The 15,008-nt window shown below is 41.3% G+C and overlaps 2 protein-coding genes across 9 annotated transcripts in view; one reads left to right on the forward strand and one right to left on the reverse strand.

Annotated features, from left to right (window-relative positions):
* Positions 1 to 8,746, reverse strand: part of si:ch211-225b11.4 (thyroid adenoma-associated protein homolog) — a 57,772-nt gene extending 49,026 nt beyond the window's left edge. For all 4 annotated transcript variants that reach the window (XR_007193655.1, XM_048244622.1, XM_048244621.1 and 1 more), the window contains exons 1-2: positions 8,574 to 8,746; positions 8,247 to 8,421 (exon numbers count right to left, since the gene is read on the reverse strand). Coding sequence is in view for 3 of the 4 variants with exons in the window: in XM_048244622.1 (XP_048100579.1) it covers positions 8,247 to 8,421; positions 8,574 to 8,671 (273 nt within the window). In the remaining variant the exon portion in view is untranslated. The remainder of the gene's footprint in view (positions 1 to 8,246; positions 8,422 to 8,573) is intronic.
* Positions 1 to 15,008, forward strand: part of tctn2 (tectonic family member 2) — a 48,268-nt gene that overhangs the window by 4,961 nt on the left and 28,299 nt on the right. For 3 of the 5 annotated variants that reach the window (XM_048244626.1, XM_048244627.1, XM_048244629.1), the window contains exon 1: positions 13,977 to 14,189. The exons of 1 other annotated variant lie outside the window; for it this stretch is intronic. In XM_048244626.1, the coding sequence (XP_048100583.1) occupies positions 14,105 to 14,189 (85 nt within the window). In that variant the 5' untranslated portion in view covers positions 13,977 to 14,104. Of the gene's footprint in view, positions 1 to 470; positions 811 to 13,976; positions 14,190 to 15,008 lie in introns of those variants that run through there. One more of the 5 variants, XM_048244630.1, reaches the window with a different exon arrangement.

A 15,008-nucleotide genomic window follows, 5' to 3' on the forward strand; every position in this document is an offset into this window, starting at 1 on the left:
GAATTCTGGGGTATTCTTACTGTATTCTGATGTGTTCATATGTTACTTCTGTGTGTAGTATACAACAGGGAGAGGTTATGTATTATTGTACATAACTGTGCCTTAGGCCTGTGTACCAGCAGGAAGGTCATACAGGCCGATGTTTAAGAACATCCGAGGAACATCAGTGATAACATGGGCAGAGGGAGACGGCATGTCTGCCTATTCAGGCGGGTTGTGTACACTGGTTGGCACCTGCCACGTTGGCATGATTGACGTTTGTATGTTTTAGTATAACAGGCTTTGTCTTAGGTTTTGACTTGGAGACGGATCGAGGAAGCAACCCAAGGAGCATCTTCTGTCGGAAGGCTCAGCAGCCGCTTCTAATAACAACCACAACTGTTTGAGACTTAGCCTGTGTTCTGTTATTCATTGTTGTACCATCTACAATAAATCATCATCTAATCGCCGATCCTGATCCCGCCGTCAAGCTTTATTGACCATCTTTAATACAGACATTAGAACTAAAACACAACGCAACAACCAGAGAATCCAACATTTGGTGCTGTTCCGTTTGGTACCCTTCTCGCAAAAGGAGAAGAAAGACGACAACATTTGGTTATCGTGACCCGACCGCAAGAGGAGAGGCAAGACGAGAACATCCAACGGGTTCAAAGAGACTTCGGGGGCAGATTTTGGATTTTGAACATCTGTAAGAAGAGTCCATCTTGGCACCCTGATTGACGTGACTGAATCCCAGCTGGAAGCCTGCCAAGAGGGGAAACACTGCTGCACTGCGCACCCTGCATGCAGTGAAGACATTCTGACCAGGTGAAAGCAAAACATCTTTACTCCTTTATGCGGAAAAAGAACCAAAGTAAAGCTAATTTATTACATAAATTAGAAATTAAAAGCTGCACATTAATGAGAGTATTGAAGTTTGTGTCATTAAGTGTTTTGACAAGTAACGTACCTATATCAATGATTGATGAGCTCTAGATGACATTTGATATAAGAAGTTTTCTGGAAAAAAGTAAAAGGTCAAAGTGTACACATATTTTGGGTAATTGGATAGATTCGTGAACGAATTAAAAGAAGTAATCGATTAACTACGGACAAGCTTGGGGGATCTTTTCTTTTTCTGTACTGCCATTACATGTTAAGCTGTGTGAGTTTTATGAGATGAATGCTGTGTGTGTGCCAGTGAGAAAATAGGAGTTGCTACAGTCATTATTTTGCTGACTGAACTGTGTGGTTGTTTCTCAACGGTCTTTGTTTAGTGCTACAATGATACGGAAAGGAGACGAAATCACCAGAGTGGGGTGTTTTGGTTGTGCAGTATTTGAAAAGTGGGATAGGGTTTCCACCTATGTTTTTTTGTTGACTTGGTCAACTGGGAATTTAACGAAAGATCGTTAAAAGTGTGAGTGAGACATTAATTTGTATCATTGTCCAGCCGTTTTGTGAGAAAAGAAACAGGGTGTGTTCGAAACGGGTAAAGTTGCTGCCTTTTAAGATATCTAACTGGGGAGCAAGGCAGCAAGCGCGGTTCGAAACCGAAAAAACAAATTCTGCTGCCTTTTAAGATATCTTAGAATTCCCAAATAACGGTCATTTTTGAAGGCAGCATCGATGCACACTTCATGCTGCCTCCTACCCATAATCCCTTGCGGCAACGTCTGAAACAGCTGTGAAAGGTAAACAAACATGGCGGATGACATCGGTAATGGCTGCTGAATCTGTTTAAAATGTCATTTGTGTGATCTTATTTTGCTTAGATTTGCAGATTACAGATTAGAAATAAACAATTTACTATCTGATTATGCCATTGTTGTAACCATTAATAGCGTCTGGTCTGATATATCTGCCGGCCGTAAAACTAATTTATACCGTTAGCCTGCTAGCTTACGTAAGCTAATTTAGTTTAACGTCAGGCCTTTGCTAATGTCATACCGTAGTGTTAACCAAAGATTCTAGAGTGCTACGCTCATTTTTAAAAGATGCATTTAATCCAAAGTCATGTCTAGTGAGACAGCTCTCTATGTAGGGAGGGAGGCAGTAGGCAGCTGTCTCCCGTTTGGAACACACCCAATGTCTGAGTTAAGTGGAACTGACACTGGTGAAATTTATTGTTGTGGCATCATGCTGTGAGTAAAATAACTTACCAAGTGTCAGGTCAGAGATAGAGAGAGAGTGTTTCCTTTTCCCTGGCGGGAGCGTGTGTGTGTGGGTGTGAGTGTGAGTGTGGGGAAAAAAAAAAATAAGAGATAGACAACTTGTGAACAATTGAGGCGAACAAATTACTAACCAAATTTTCAAAGTGCAAAGTTGTCACTATATCACTACCACATCACGGGAAAATATAAAAAAATATATTTAAAAGGATCACGTCACTGCACGAAACACATAGTACAATTTAATATTTAATGATTTGATATTAGCACAATCCAGATATGGTTCTTGGTAGGCAAACTAAGTTACAGGCCTTAGCTGAGATACAAGACTATGTGTCAGATTGGATGGCAGTGAAATTACAATTGGGCAAATTTGAGAAAAAATTACAAAAAAAAATAGAGAAGTTGGAATTAGAGATCCGAGACAGGATTTGCAGACATGAGACTGAGAGACGTGATTTGGAGGAACAACTCATGGAAGGCGGATGTGTTGCCAGAACAGAGTGGAATGAGGTGAAGAGGAGTAGTCTCAGAGGCCCACTCAACGGGGAGGAGCCAACTCCTCCCATACACACCGGCACCTAGTGGGGGCGGGGGTCGCAACCATGGCCGCAACAGGCAACCAAGCACCCGCCTCAATCCGACTCTGCCTGACTTGGACTCAACAGTGCCATATGCCATGGTGGAGACATCTAGAAGTGCAGTGGACATTGATAAAGACAGCTTCATTGGACAGAATGCTGCTGTTATGGGGACCCTACATGGGCCAAGAAACAGCACCCCACCTGATCAATAGCCAGCAGGTGACACAAAACAAATCATTCTGGCCCCATCAGCAGCCACTGCTTTCTACAATCCGCAAAAACAAGGAAGAACGTCTGCAACCAACCATCATCAAACTGCTCCACTCCAGTATGGCTATTCACAGCCACTAGCCATAGCTTCAGTACCTCCTCCTCCCCCATTGTTGTTACCAATGCCACTGGCTACAAGCCCTTACCCACCTCACCCACCTGTCAATTCTTTCCCTACCCCACCCCCACCCCCACTCCCACCTGTCAACTCTTTACCTCACCCACCCCCACCCCCACCTCCCTCACCCCCACCTGCACCAGTGAATGATGGGGCATCTACATCCAATGCTGCCCAGGGAGCGACTGCTCCGGTAACAAGGCCAAAGACAAAGAAAGACAGCTTCTTTTAAGCTGTCACAGCTGGTGGGAAGGTGTGATTTGTTGGGGGCAGGGCAGCGTCGGCGCCAGAGAGCAACTGGTGGGGGAGCTATGAGCACTGACAGGGGGGGCACCTCACCTCACTTTTATTCGTTATTTTGCCATATAATAAAGAGCATCCTTCGAGCCTTTTGGATAACTGAATCAATATGATCAAGGGGGGAAATAGTGCAAGAACATAGCGGTCATAGCCGTTGAATAAACTAGCACACAACGTTTAAAATAATAGAATTTTAATAGAATAGCGTTGCATAGGCTACAATACAAGTAAATAGGCTATAACAGACTCACCACTAACACGCCTAGGCTTTAGGCTTCACTGTGTCTTTCCATTCATTTCGAAATGTTCTTGTAAGATCCTGCTCAAAAGCAAATTACACATACTGATAATATCACAACACTGCACATAGGCTATGTGATCCCTCAAAATGTTCTTTAAAGTAGCCTACAAAACAAATTCTAACACATTTACGAAGTGGTAAATGCACCAACTGTGATGGAAAGTTTAAGAGCAAACAGGACACTCGGCATGACTTTTAGTATTTTGTGCTGCTCTGACAGTCCACTTTTATTGCCACTTTTAAGTCTACTGTTTTTGAGTTTGGAGAAGTACTTGCAGCGACAGGCTATAGCCTACGAATGCCGACTCCACTGTCGCATTTCCCAGCCAGGTCCATGATAGGCAGGGATGGATTACTGCACGGGCCTACCGGGCCTAGGCCCAGGGGCCCAAGGGGTCAGGGGGCCCTGAAGCCCAAGCCTTTGCATGGAATCATTGCCTCAATATCAATAAATCAGGATATAGGCTATGAATCTGATTGAATTTAGTATTGACCATCCCCAAAATGCACCAGAATACAGGAAATCACATCAAACAAATAAAAAATGTTCTGGGGGAGGACCCCCAACCCCCCCGCCTCCCACATATACGACAATAAGTGGGGGGCCCTTAGTACATCTGGGCCCAGGGGCCCGAAAGTTCATAATCCGCCCATGATGATAGGCTTTTTGTCACTGCTTCCAAAAATGTCTCCCTCTGGATAAAGCAGGTTAAGACCCGTGCTGTGTTGCACTCACTAAAGGGCGATTCTTAAAGTAGGCCTAGCCTACATGATCCAAAGCACTATCTCCATTGCTCGAGTTTATCATTAGCACTGGACAATATCGGAACAGATCATGCATTCAGCTTGGGTCATCCTGCGGTCATACGAAAAACCTTGTATTTTCCATTATATTCCCAGATCTATCTTGAGACCTTTTACTGGATTTCTTATGCAGCAGTGTCTAAAAACCCTACTGATCTAGATTTATGCTCATTTGGCGTTGCAGGAGTCGTGGTAAATATATCGGTGGCACTCATTGCAACGGTGTCCGAGTGTGCAGAATCCCTTTTCATCGCGCAGTTTGCATCACCAACAGTAGCATAGTTGACACATGTCATGTTTCATTTTGAGTAGGCTAAGTGTTCAACATCAGTGTTCAATATGGATTTAATTTCAATCATGCATAATAATATTTAGATTTTTTTTTTTATGTGAGGGAGAGAACTCAGTTGGGGGGGGCACTGGCCCTATTGGGCGGGCCTGGCCCCCTATGGCCCGCCCCTTGGCCTTGGCAGCTGGGGCAGGGCCAGATTAACTGGGCACAAATGTCTGATGGCCCCCCTGCCCCCCCCACAACGTGAATCGGGTGGTCAGTTAATAGGCCTAGCCTAGGCTATATCGTGAAGATTTTTTCTTGCCATCTAAGGCACGAAAGATCTGTGAGGCCAAGCCTGACCAAGTAGCCCGTTTGTTTACAACTAACATTACATTTAATTAAACTGCTTATAGGCTATGCCAAAATAGTTTTCAACATTTTGAATATTAGTGTTGGGTGAATTAGGAAATGTTCTCAAAGTAACCTTAGCCTATGGCTGAAAGCTGCTTGGGATCCCCTCAAGCGGCACTTATTGTTTCAAAAGGAGTAATTTCGGCTTTGTCGGGACTGAAGAGCTGTGGGCGTTCTGGCAGGGCATGCCCAATGAAAATAAATTAACGCAACCCAACATAGCGCAAACACAACACAGACCCCGCTTCTCTCGCGTCAGTCACTGAAATGAACGAAACAAAGAACCCGCTTCTCTCGCGGCAGTCACTGACAGTAGCCTAGAATAAATGCATGGGGGAAAACACTTCCCCATGACAAAGACATCGTAAAACACTGAAAGTTAATATTTTGTCACTAGCAACATACATCTGTCCTTTGTCAAATGTGTTACGTTCCAAGTAGCCTAGTGCATTCTGCTTCATAAAGTTGAACAAATACATTTGCTTATTTCACAGAAAAATATAAATAGCCAGTTTAGGGTCTACAGTGCAGAGTTAGTTTAGGGTCTACAGTGCAGAGGTAAGTTATGGTAGGCCAACTTGGAGTGAACATACAAACAGGGGAAATTATTTCTCTAGTAGCTGAGTAGCCTGGTAGGCAGGTGCGGCCGTGAACATCTGACCCGAACATGCAAGCCAATGAATCGTGCTCTCGGTGTTGTGTGCCTTCTGGTATCTCCACCTACTGGTTTCCTTCGGCGTGCATGCGCTGCAGCAGTTGTCAGACATTCACAAACAAGTTTTTTAGGCGGTTTGAAGTAAACTTTTCATCACGCCATGAGCACTTGGCTACATTACAGCCACTGGACAAAAGACATGTAAAAAAATATATGAATTGAAAACTAGCATTAAACTGGATTCGATCCATAAAAGCAACACACGCCATGACTCTCTCCATCCTGATTCCCTACTCTTTGAGCCAACTAATATGTTACGCGAATTAATTAACTATTGTAGGCTACCATTAATTAATAACGTAGGCAACACCCAGGTAACATGTTGTCCAGGCTATCTGAAACAAGGGGTTGCCTCTCATCTAGAACAACTGGTTACCTCTCATCTAGAACAACTGGTTACCTTGGGCTGCTACAGTCATCAGTGCACTGTGCACAGTAGGCCTATGCTACTCTGTGGTTGATCAACTAAAAATAAAAGATGTATTTGGTGATGACGTTATTGTAGGCCTAGTAGACCTACATTCTGAGAAACTAAATGGTACGAGAAATGATCTACATAGCGCACCAGACCGCGATGTCTTCAAGGGTTGAATGAAGGGAGTGTATTTTTCAAGTCAATAAACATTCTTAATTTTCGAATGTCTTTGTCAGGGAACATCTGACTTTTAAAAACCATAGGCCTGGTAGTCGCTCAGACAAGGAGTTATAAGATAAATACCATTTATGTCACCTAATGCAGTTCAGTGAATTAGCAAGATACCATCAGAGTCAAGCCTTTAAATGTAAAACACTCTTTAATAATCAAAAAAATAAACGCTAATGAAGTAGGTATGAAACAGGTATGATAAGGGATCACATTCCAAAAATAATTCAGTGAAAATGCATGGATTCCAGTTTCTTCCAGTAGCAGCAACTGGAATCTATGCATTTCCACTGAATTATTTTGGAATCTGATCCCTTATCATACCTGTTCATTCTTACTTTCGTTGCTTTCGACTTTATCGTGACTAAATTCAAGATGGCTGCAAACGCTAAACTTTGTGAAGATACTGTCTGTATAAATCGTCTTGTAAGTAAACTACCAGTGCTTTTCAAAGTTCTCAATGTCTCGCGTTTTAAATGTCAGGGCCCTCAGAAGTCTACCAATGAAGTGTGGAGATACATTGAGCCCTCGTAAATGAGTGTAAAACAGTGATTTATTTGCATGGCTAGCCTGATGCGAAAGCACCACTATTGAAAAAAAGCTGTTGGTAGCATCGGCTAACTAGCCAGATTTTGGAGTGCAGGGGACAAGCCGAGATGGGCTATGAGACATACGTTCACACTCGGTATCATGTTTCAATACACTTTAGGTCAATATCACACCGGAATTCTCCTTTAAGAGCAATAAACATATTGCAATGTTAAGAAATTCATGTTTTTTCATTCAGATATGTAAATAAACATGTATAAGTTGCTATTAGTGAATTAATGGGGAGTTAATCGATAATCGAATCGAGTCGAAATCCAATCGGACTGAAAAAATGAATCGTTAGATTAATCGATGCATCGAAAAAATAATCGCTAGATTAATCGTTTAAAAAATAATCATTTATCCCAGCCCTATAACGGTGGCCAGCTCGCTTAGCTGTGCTTGTGGAACGTTGGTAAACCTCACTCCCCGACACCTCGAGAGTGCTGCTAGCATGCAAGCCAGTAGCCTGGGCTATTGGCTCAACTGTCAGCATGCTCGCCTCCCAATCCAAGGTGCTGCTGTTCGCAGGTTAGATAGATAGATAAAAACTTTATTGTCCACTGAATGTACATACACTGGAAATTTCGAGTCCGGGTGTGTGCAGGGCTGAATCGCACAGGTTCAACACAACGCAGATTACATGTGCACCACCTACTTTGTATATATTGCACTTTTTCTGCTTTTTTGCACTTCTGGTTAGACACAAACTGCATTTCGTTGTCTCTGTACTTGTAGTCTGCACAATTACAATAAAGTTGAAACTACAGTAATCTAATCTAATTACCCTAGCAACCACTTTATTTAGCATAACAACCTCTATATCTACCCTAGCAACAACCTAACAACGTGTGTGTGGTTATTTTGTTTTGAATCTATGATCACTTCAAAGACAAAACGAAAGGCATCATTTAGATAGGGACACAAAAAAAATAATCCTCCTGTTCCTCAAGCCCCACACTTTATGAACCACTGCACTAACCTGAGTGCATGAGCAGCTGCTCTGAGTCTGAGGCCATGTTGTACATGTGATGTTTTGTTTATGAATTTAATTGAAATTGACATTGAGAGAGAAAGAGACACACCTGGTCAAGTTTTCGACACAGCACAGGAATGTTAACCGCTTCCATCTGAACAGCAACAAGCAGCTTCACGAGGGAGAGAAGCTGTAACCTCTCCAAAGACTCCAGCCGAACTCTCTCTTTGAGAATTTTGAAAGCTTCCTGGAGCGAACGCTCTTTGCAGCGTTTTAGGGAGCTCCTGTAATCAAAATTAACAAAAAATTTTTTTAATGATCTTAGCAATGTGATATTTTCTTACAAATCCTTATATCTTGTCAAATGCCATTGATCTGCTTTCTGCATGACCCATCAGTCAACTTCACTTGGCTAACATGACACGTGAAATATTACCTTCTGCATTCTGTTAGTTTGCCGAAAAGAAGCTCCAGAATATCAATATGAGATGATGATATGTCTCTTAGTTCAGGGTTATCAAAATGTGCATCCATTTCAACGTGGGATGACTAACTTGAAAACATTTCAACTGAACATGAGCTGCACGCACGCTCGTAATGCGTCAGTGTAACCGGTGTAAGCAGCAACTTCCCACGTGGCCGCCGTCAAAATACAAGTCCAGTCCAGTTGTATTTTGTTCCAACAATAACTTATTCCTACGTTTTTAAAGCAGGACTATGTGAGTTTTCGTCTCAAACTAAAGAGCTAAATACCTACAAAACCTTGTAAATACCGTAGAGTCAGAGCACCATGTGGGAGGGAAAGTGAAAACCAGCGTCCATGGGTTAGTTCATCTGGACGAGTGAATGGTTACGGCCCACACGTACCAAACCGATCTTTTTTTCCTCCGTCTTCCCTGGAACCGTATCAAGAATATTTGCGGATCCATCTCAACACGACTCAACACGTTACTTCATACACCAGGCCTATAGGTGGCACTGTTTCTTTACAGAAATTGACCAAAACTTGCGCTTTACAAACAGACAGACGACGAAGTGCAAGGAAACCAGAATTGTTTGTGTGGACTGATGGTGAACTGTCAACTGTAGTCAACTGTAAAACTAATCAACTTTATTTTATGGTTTGTGAAGGGTGCAGTCCCGTCCTTTATTTGGCTAACGCAGGTAGGCCTACTAATCACCTTTACTTTCTTTGGTTGTAGGATAGTCCGTGATTTACATTAGTTTTGGCTTTCACCGCAATTAGGCTACTAAACGCAAGGCTTACCCAAGTTCTAGGCTATTCTGTCGCCACATTTATAATATTGCTATAAAATCTTCGTTAGTATCAGTCAATACGTTTGTCTGCATCAAATCGTGCATTTGCATTCAGTGTGCTACCATTGGCTTAACGTGAGTTCTAAGAGTCTTTGTATGCTTATATCTGATTTCATTCGACTGTGAATGCATGTATGTATGTTGTAAGACATGTAAAATAAATGAATGGCACAAATTAATGTAGCCTAAACGTAACACACTTTCCTAATAACTTAAGTTCTCTCGCGGCACTGACAGTAGCTATAATGCATAAAAAAACACCTGGAAAAACAGTGTCCACCAAGTCATAAGCCAAGTCACTAGCAATCAAGCTAAAAGCTCAGCCTGCTAGCTCTCTTGCCAATCTAACTGCTACTCTTAATGCGTCGTGAGGGAGGTTTCCCAACTTACTGCACAGCCAGGCTTGGAACTTCATAATTTTAGGGTCAAAGCCACTCAGTTGGGCATATTTGGCAGGGGGCACCAAGGCCACGCGTCAGGGCACCAAGGCCAAAGTTAACTATAGACTACAGTACATAAAAAATATCAAAGTTGTATTTAGCCTATTCACAGCAGTAGACCTGCATCACTGTATGAAACATTACAAACATGATATATGTAAATCATCTGATTTTAATATTTATTTTTAGATATCTAGGGTATATTGAACATTTATTTTCTATTTGGCCTGTTATGAAATCATGTATTAAACAATTTAAGCAGAGCTCAGCTTTAAGAAACTCAAATAGCCTACATGCATGCTTAGCATTTTGTGATCATTAAGGCTACTTCATGACAAACTCTAGTCAGCTGTATATCCTCTGATTTTAATATTTACGGATATCTAGGCGATATTTGTAACATTTATTTTGACCTGTTATGATCATGTATTTAACAATTTAAACAGATTGTGAAACTTAAAGCTGAAAGTTGGAGACATTCATGTAGAAATTTGCTAAAATTCAGAACCGGATTACTCTGTACAGGGGAATGCTTTGGGATTCCCAAACTGTGGTACGTGTACCACCGGTGGTACGCAAGCTGCCACTAGGGGGTACGCGAGATGAAAAGGGCAATGTCGGAAACGTGTTAAAAATGATTAATTAATTAATAATGTAATTAATTAATAAATAATACATTTCAAATCGAGTTATAATGATATGGAAACGTGAAAGGGCAATTTTCTTCATAGGAAATCATTTGTAAACTCTATAGTAGGCTATGTTTTCAAAAATAAGCTACCCACAATGCACTTCCTGCGGGCAGCCAGAATATCTGGCGCGTTAGTTTCGTGGAAGTATGAGCTAGGTAGAAGGCCACGCAAACATGGAAAACTGGCTAAAAAGAGGGACACTGTCCAAAAGGCCTAATTAAAGCGATCGAAGAGGAGAAGCGAGAGAAACAGAGCAGGAGACAGATAACGATGGGATGGGGGGCAGAATGATGAAGGCGGAGGTGGCTCCGGAGAAAGAAAGGATGAGACAGAAAAGACTGCGCGAAGTAAATTAAAGTATGATGAGGCATAGGCCTAACCTGACTCTCGCCAGATGAATTTCGTTCCGCCTAGCTCCACTCATCCATCTGGGACCAATCCATTGGAGTGTTGCTTCAGAAGGCTGGGCCTAATCAAAAAATGCTTGCATATGATTGAATAAGCCACTTATCCGTCATCTATTGACGTGCTACCTCAACCACTCACATCGAAGCCAACCCGTGACGCTGATAACAGTCTCACAGTCGCTTCTACGCTATGTCACATCTATGAAACTCCCGCCCTGCGTCCTGATTGGCTGTACCATAAAATCGGGTGCAGAAATCACTCTCAATGGAAGAGGATGGATTTTTTGTCCCAGCCCAATCGGATGGTGGGGGTACGCGAGCCGAGTCAGGATGTAAAAGGTGGTCCGCGGGAAAAAAAGTTTGGGAACCGCTGCTAAAGCGGTTGGGAACCGCTGCTAAATTGATATGCAGATAAAGCTGCATATCGATACCATGTGCTCAGCTCATTACTCAAACAATGCTCAAACAAACGTTGCAACCTTAATAGATATTGTTCACAGAGGAGCAAAACTCTAATCAGTCGACTATTTTAAATACACATTGACAATTCAACATCAGTTTAAAAGCCATGAGAAAATAGTGACTTTACCTTGAAAGGAAAAGAACAAAGAAGGCAGGTGTTCAGGCATGGAGACCATGGAGTTCAAAGTAGGATCCTCCACTCCTTCTCTTATCCTGCCTACCCTGGTGAGTGTGATCTGGCACACACTGGAGTTGACCTAAAATGCTTTGCCACATTAACCAAATACCAGTTTATCCCAAACCTTAATAAAGCATGCTAATACAAGGTACCGACACAAAAGACACACTCGCAGACCACTTGAGATAGCTTACGGACCACCAGTGGTCCCCGGACCACACTTTGAGAAACACTGCTGTAGATGATGAACTCCCCAAATACTTCACAACTTCATGTTAAGAAGCATTGCAATTACATTGTTTCATCATTTTACACACAGGTTTACACAGAGTGATGAATACCCCTACATCTTTACTTCTAAGAGACCCTGCCTCTTTGGGATGCTCTTTTTCCTCCTTTTGTTTTCTTTATCATTACACAGCTTTTCCAGCATTTTGTTATCCCCGTCCCAACTTTTTTTGAAACATGTTGCTGGTAGGCTATCAAATTCAAAATTAACATATATTTTCCATGAGATTGTCAAATTTGTTGTTTTCAAATTTGACATGTTGTCTGTGTCCTTTTTGCAACTAAATATGAATTTAAGAGATTTGCAGATTATTACATTATCATTTTACACAACGTCCCAACTTTTTCTGTTTTGGGGTTGTAGTAGTAGCCTAGATAGATCAAGAAAAGACCTTTATATGCTGGCATTATCAACAATTATCAATTATCATCTTTAAAAAGAGTTTATGCTTTTTGTTCTTATTGTAGGCCTATTTAAGTAGCCTAGGCCTAAGTTGGCTAGTCATTCATGTCTCGAGAACTATCAAACATTAGGGTGGATTGCATATTTTGCTTTTCGGACTTCTGAAGTATATTACGATGTGAAGGCAACACATTAAATCCACACCCAATACCATTTTGATTAGGGGGCGTCCTAATCAAATCAAAACAGAAAATGCAGATAACACATTCATAGAAGAAATTATACAGATATCAGTGCTCTTAGTGCCAAACTGTCTGAGAAAATATACAGCTTCCTGTGGGACAATCAGTTGTCCTAATGTGGGACAATGTAAAGCCTATGTTATAAGGCCTAAACCATGGTGCACCTTTATTCATGAATGATAGTAACACTTCCTCAATAAGTAATTTCATAGGTCAATTTTATGTTCAGTCATTTTACCATTTGTAATGTTGCTCCTGTTTAAAACCAAGGTTTATGATGAAACATAAAAATAAAACAATATGGTTTGTTGATGGTTTTGATGCATTTATTATAAATTCATGAAATATATTTAAAGGTAAATATATAAAATGTTGCATATTACAATATAATGTGACTATCGTCTCCCCAAGCCCTACCTCATCCTCACTGCTGATGATTGGCTTTCTTCCTATTATGTGCTCAGGGTGACCATTACCTTACCCTGCGTTTGAGAGTAGACTTGGGTATGTTCCATGCCTTAGCCAGCAGTCTCAAGTTAGGGACCCCACCAATCTCAATGGCCTGCCTGATACTCCTCTGTTGCTCCTTTCATCTGTCTTGTCTCCACTGATTTAATTTCATTTTCTTATCTGCCTCTCTCTCTGTCGGATGAAGGTCCCTTGACCTTAAATATCTGTAATAAAGTATTTTAATACTGCAAAAGATCACTAAGAACATTTAAATAACCAACCAGCTCCAATATATATTCTCGACTGGATTGTAGCTTTACATTAGGCTAATCATACTGTCCCACTTGTGAGTGGGACAATAGAAAAAATCATTAAAATCACATATATAGCTTAAATATATACCATGATACTATTTTTAAATTAACAAACATTTCATAAACACATTAAGATAAAAAGTAGCATGATTAGGCCTTCTTTGATAATAATTATAGCCTAATTTATAGGCTACCCTTAACGCCAGTTTGGTCAAAACTGTCACTGACCTTCTGGTAGCTTTCAAAGCAGGTGCTTCCCGTTTGAACACTCTAATCTATGTTGCCACACCCTAATTTATGACTAGACAATTCAGATGTTATTTTGATCACAGGACCCTACAGCTTTGGCTTTCCTATATTTTCACTGACATTCATTAATTTGGGGAAGAGCCACACCCACTGGAGCTTAGGAGGTGTCCCACATTCCCAGTCTCATATGAGGCTCAATAAGTGGGATTGGTCTATGTTCATATGGTATTTTGAGACTTTGGTTCATATTCTCTGCAAGTTGCGTGTCTGTTTATTCTCGGCCAAGAAGTGAACAAAAAGACAAATGATCTGCAGCCAATGTCTCACTCCACACAGAGTTGTCTTTTATTTTGACGAAGTCCGTCTTCCGCTTATCATCTTTGGTTGCCATGGGTTCAACAGCAAAACAAAAATGGCGCCCGCAAGCTTAATAATGAGGACTAGCAAAGATGGTTTGGTTACCAACCGTCTCTGGGATTAGTGAATAACGTTGGTTGTTGTTTTTAACACAATTCTTTTGTTGCTATGGCCATTGAATTGAAATTCTGGACCTGGTCCCAATTTTTGTTCATTATCACCATTATTTCTAAAGACGTGAACAGCAGTACAGGTAAGTAACATTAGGTTGGTTAGAAAGCCGCTGCGATTAGGTTAGAACTAGCTTCTACGGTAGGTCACCGCTGCAAACTAACAGTTTAGTTAGCTTAACAGCCTAGAACACGCCGAGTGCGCCACAACCACCCACCATGCTCTTAACTTATTGGAAGCTAGACCGGTGTGTGTGTGTTGCGGGTCTTATGGGGAGTCTGTTTACTGGAAATGAACATAGCTTCTAGATCAGAAAAACGTGCATGAACAATATCACAAGCTAGTTTTACCTGGCTACTTGACAGCAGATGTTAGCTACACTGAATTCACAAACTGCTGTCTAATAACGTTAGCTACCTCAGCCTCTGCGAAGAAAATAAATCCTGCTCTGTGCGAATAATGTGGTATGTTATTAACGTCTATGACGAATAAAAATACCTAATCGAATTATTTCAATGGTTAGTTTCCTTACTAAAATTCACTATGGTTTCCTATGGTTTTAATGCAATAACTATGGTTTTACCATGGTGATGATCACCATGCTCCTAACCATACTACCATGGTTTATGCATAGTTCTTCATAGTAGCTTTGGTACCACCATGGTTCCCCTATCACACTTCATGGTGACTGTGGTAGCCTACTACAATGGTTTTAACATGGTAACCGTGTAACTACTACAGTCGATGATGTTACAAAGTTGGGTATTGACCGTAGTTTTGTATATTTACCATGGTATTACCTTTTCTATGATCCAGACAGAAAGCTCTTTGGTCATCCGTATTACATTATTTGTTTTACTCTACTGTCTAAAAGTATCCACTTCCACAACAATCCAAATGG

The sequence above is a fragment of the Alosa alosa genome, chromosome 5 (assembly GCF_017589495.1).
Source record: "Alosa alosa isolate M-15738 ecotype Scorff River chromosome 5, AALO_Geno_1.1, whole genome shotgun sequence".
Lineage (NCBI taxonomy): Eukaryota > Metazoa > Chordata > Actinopteri > Clupeiformes > Clupeidae > Alosa > Alosa alosa.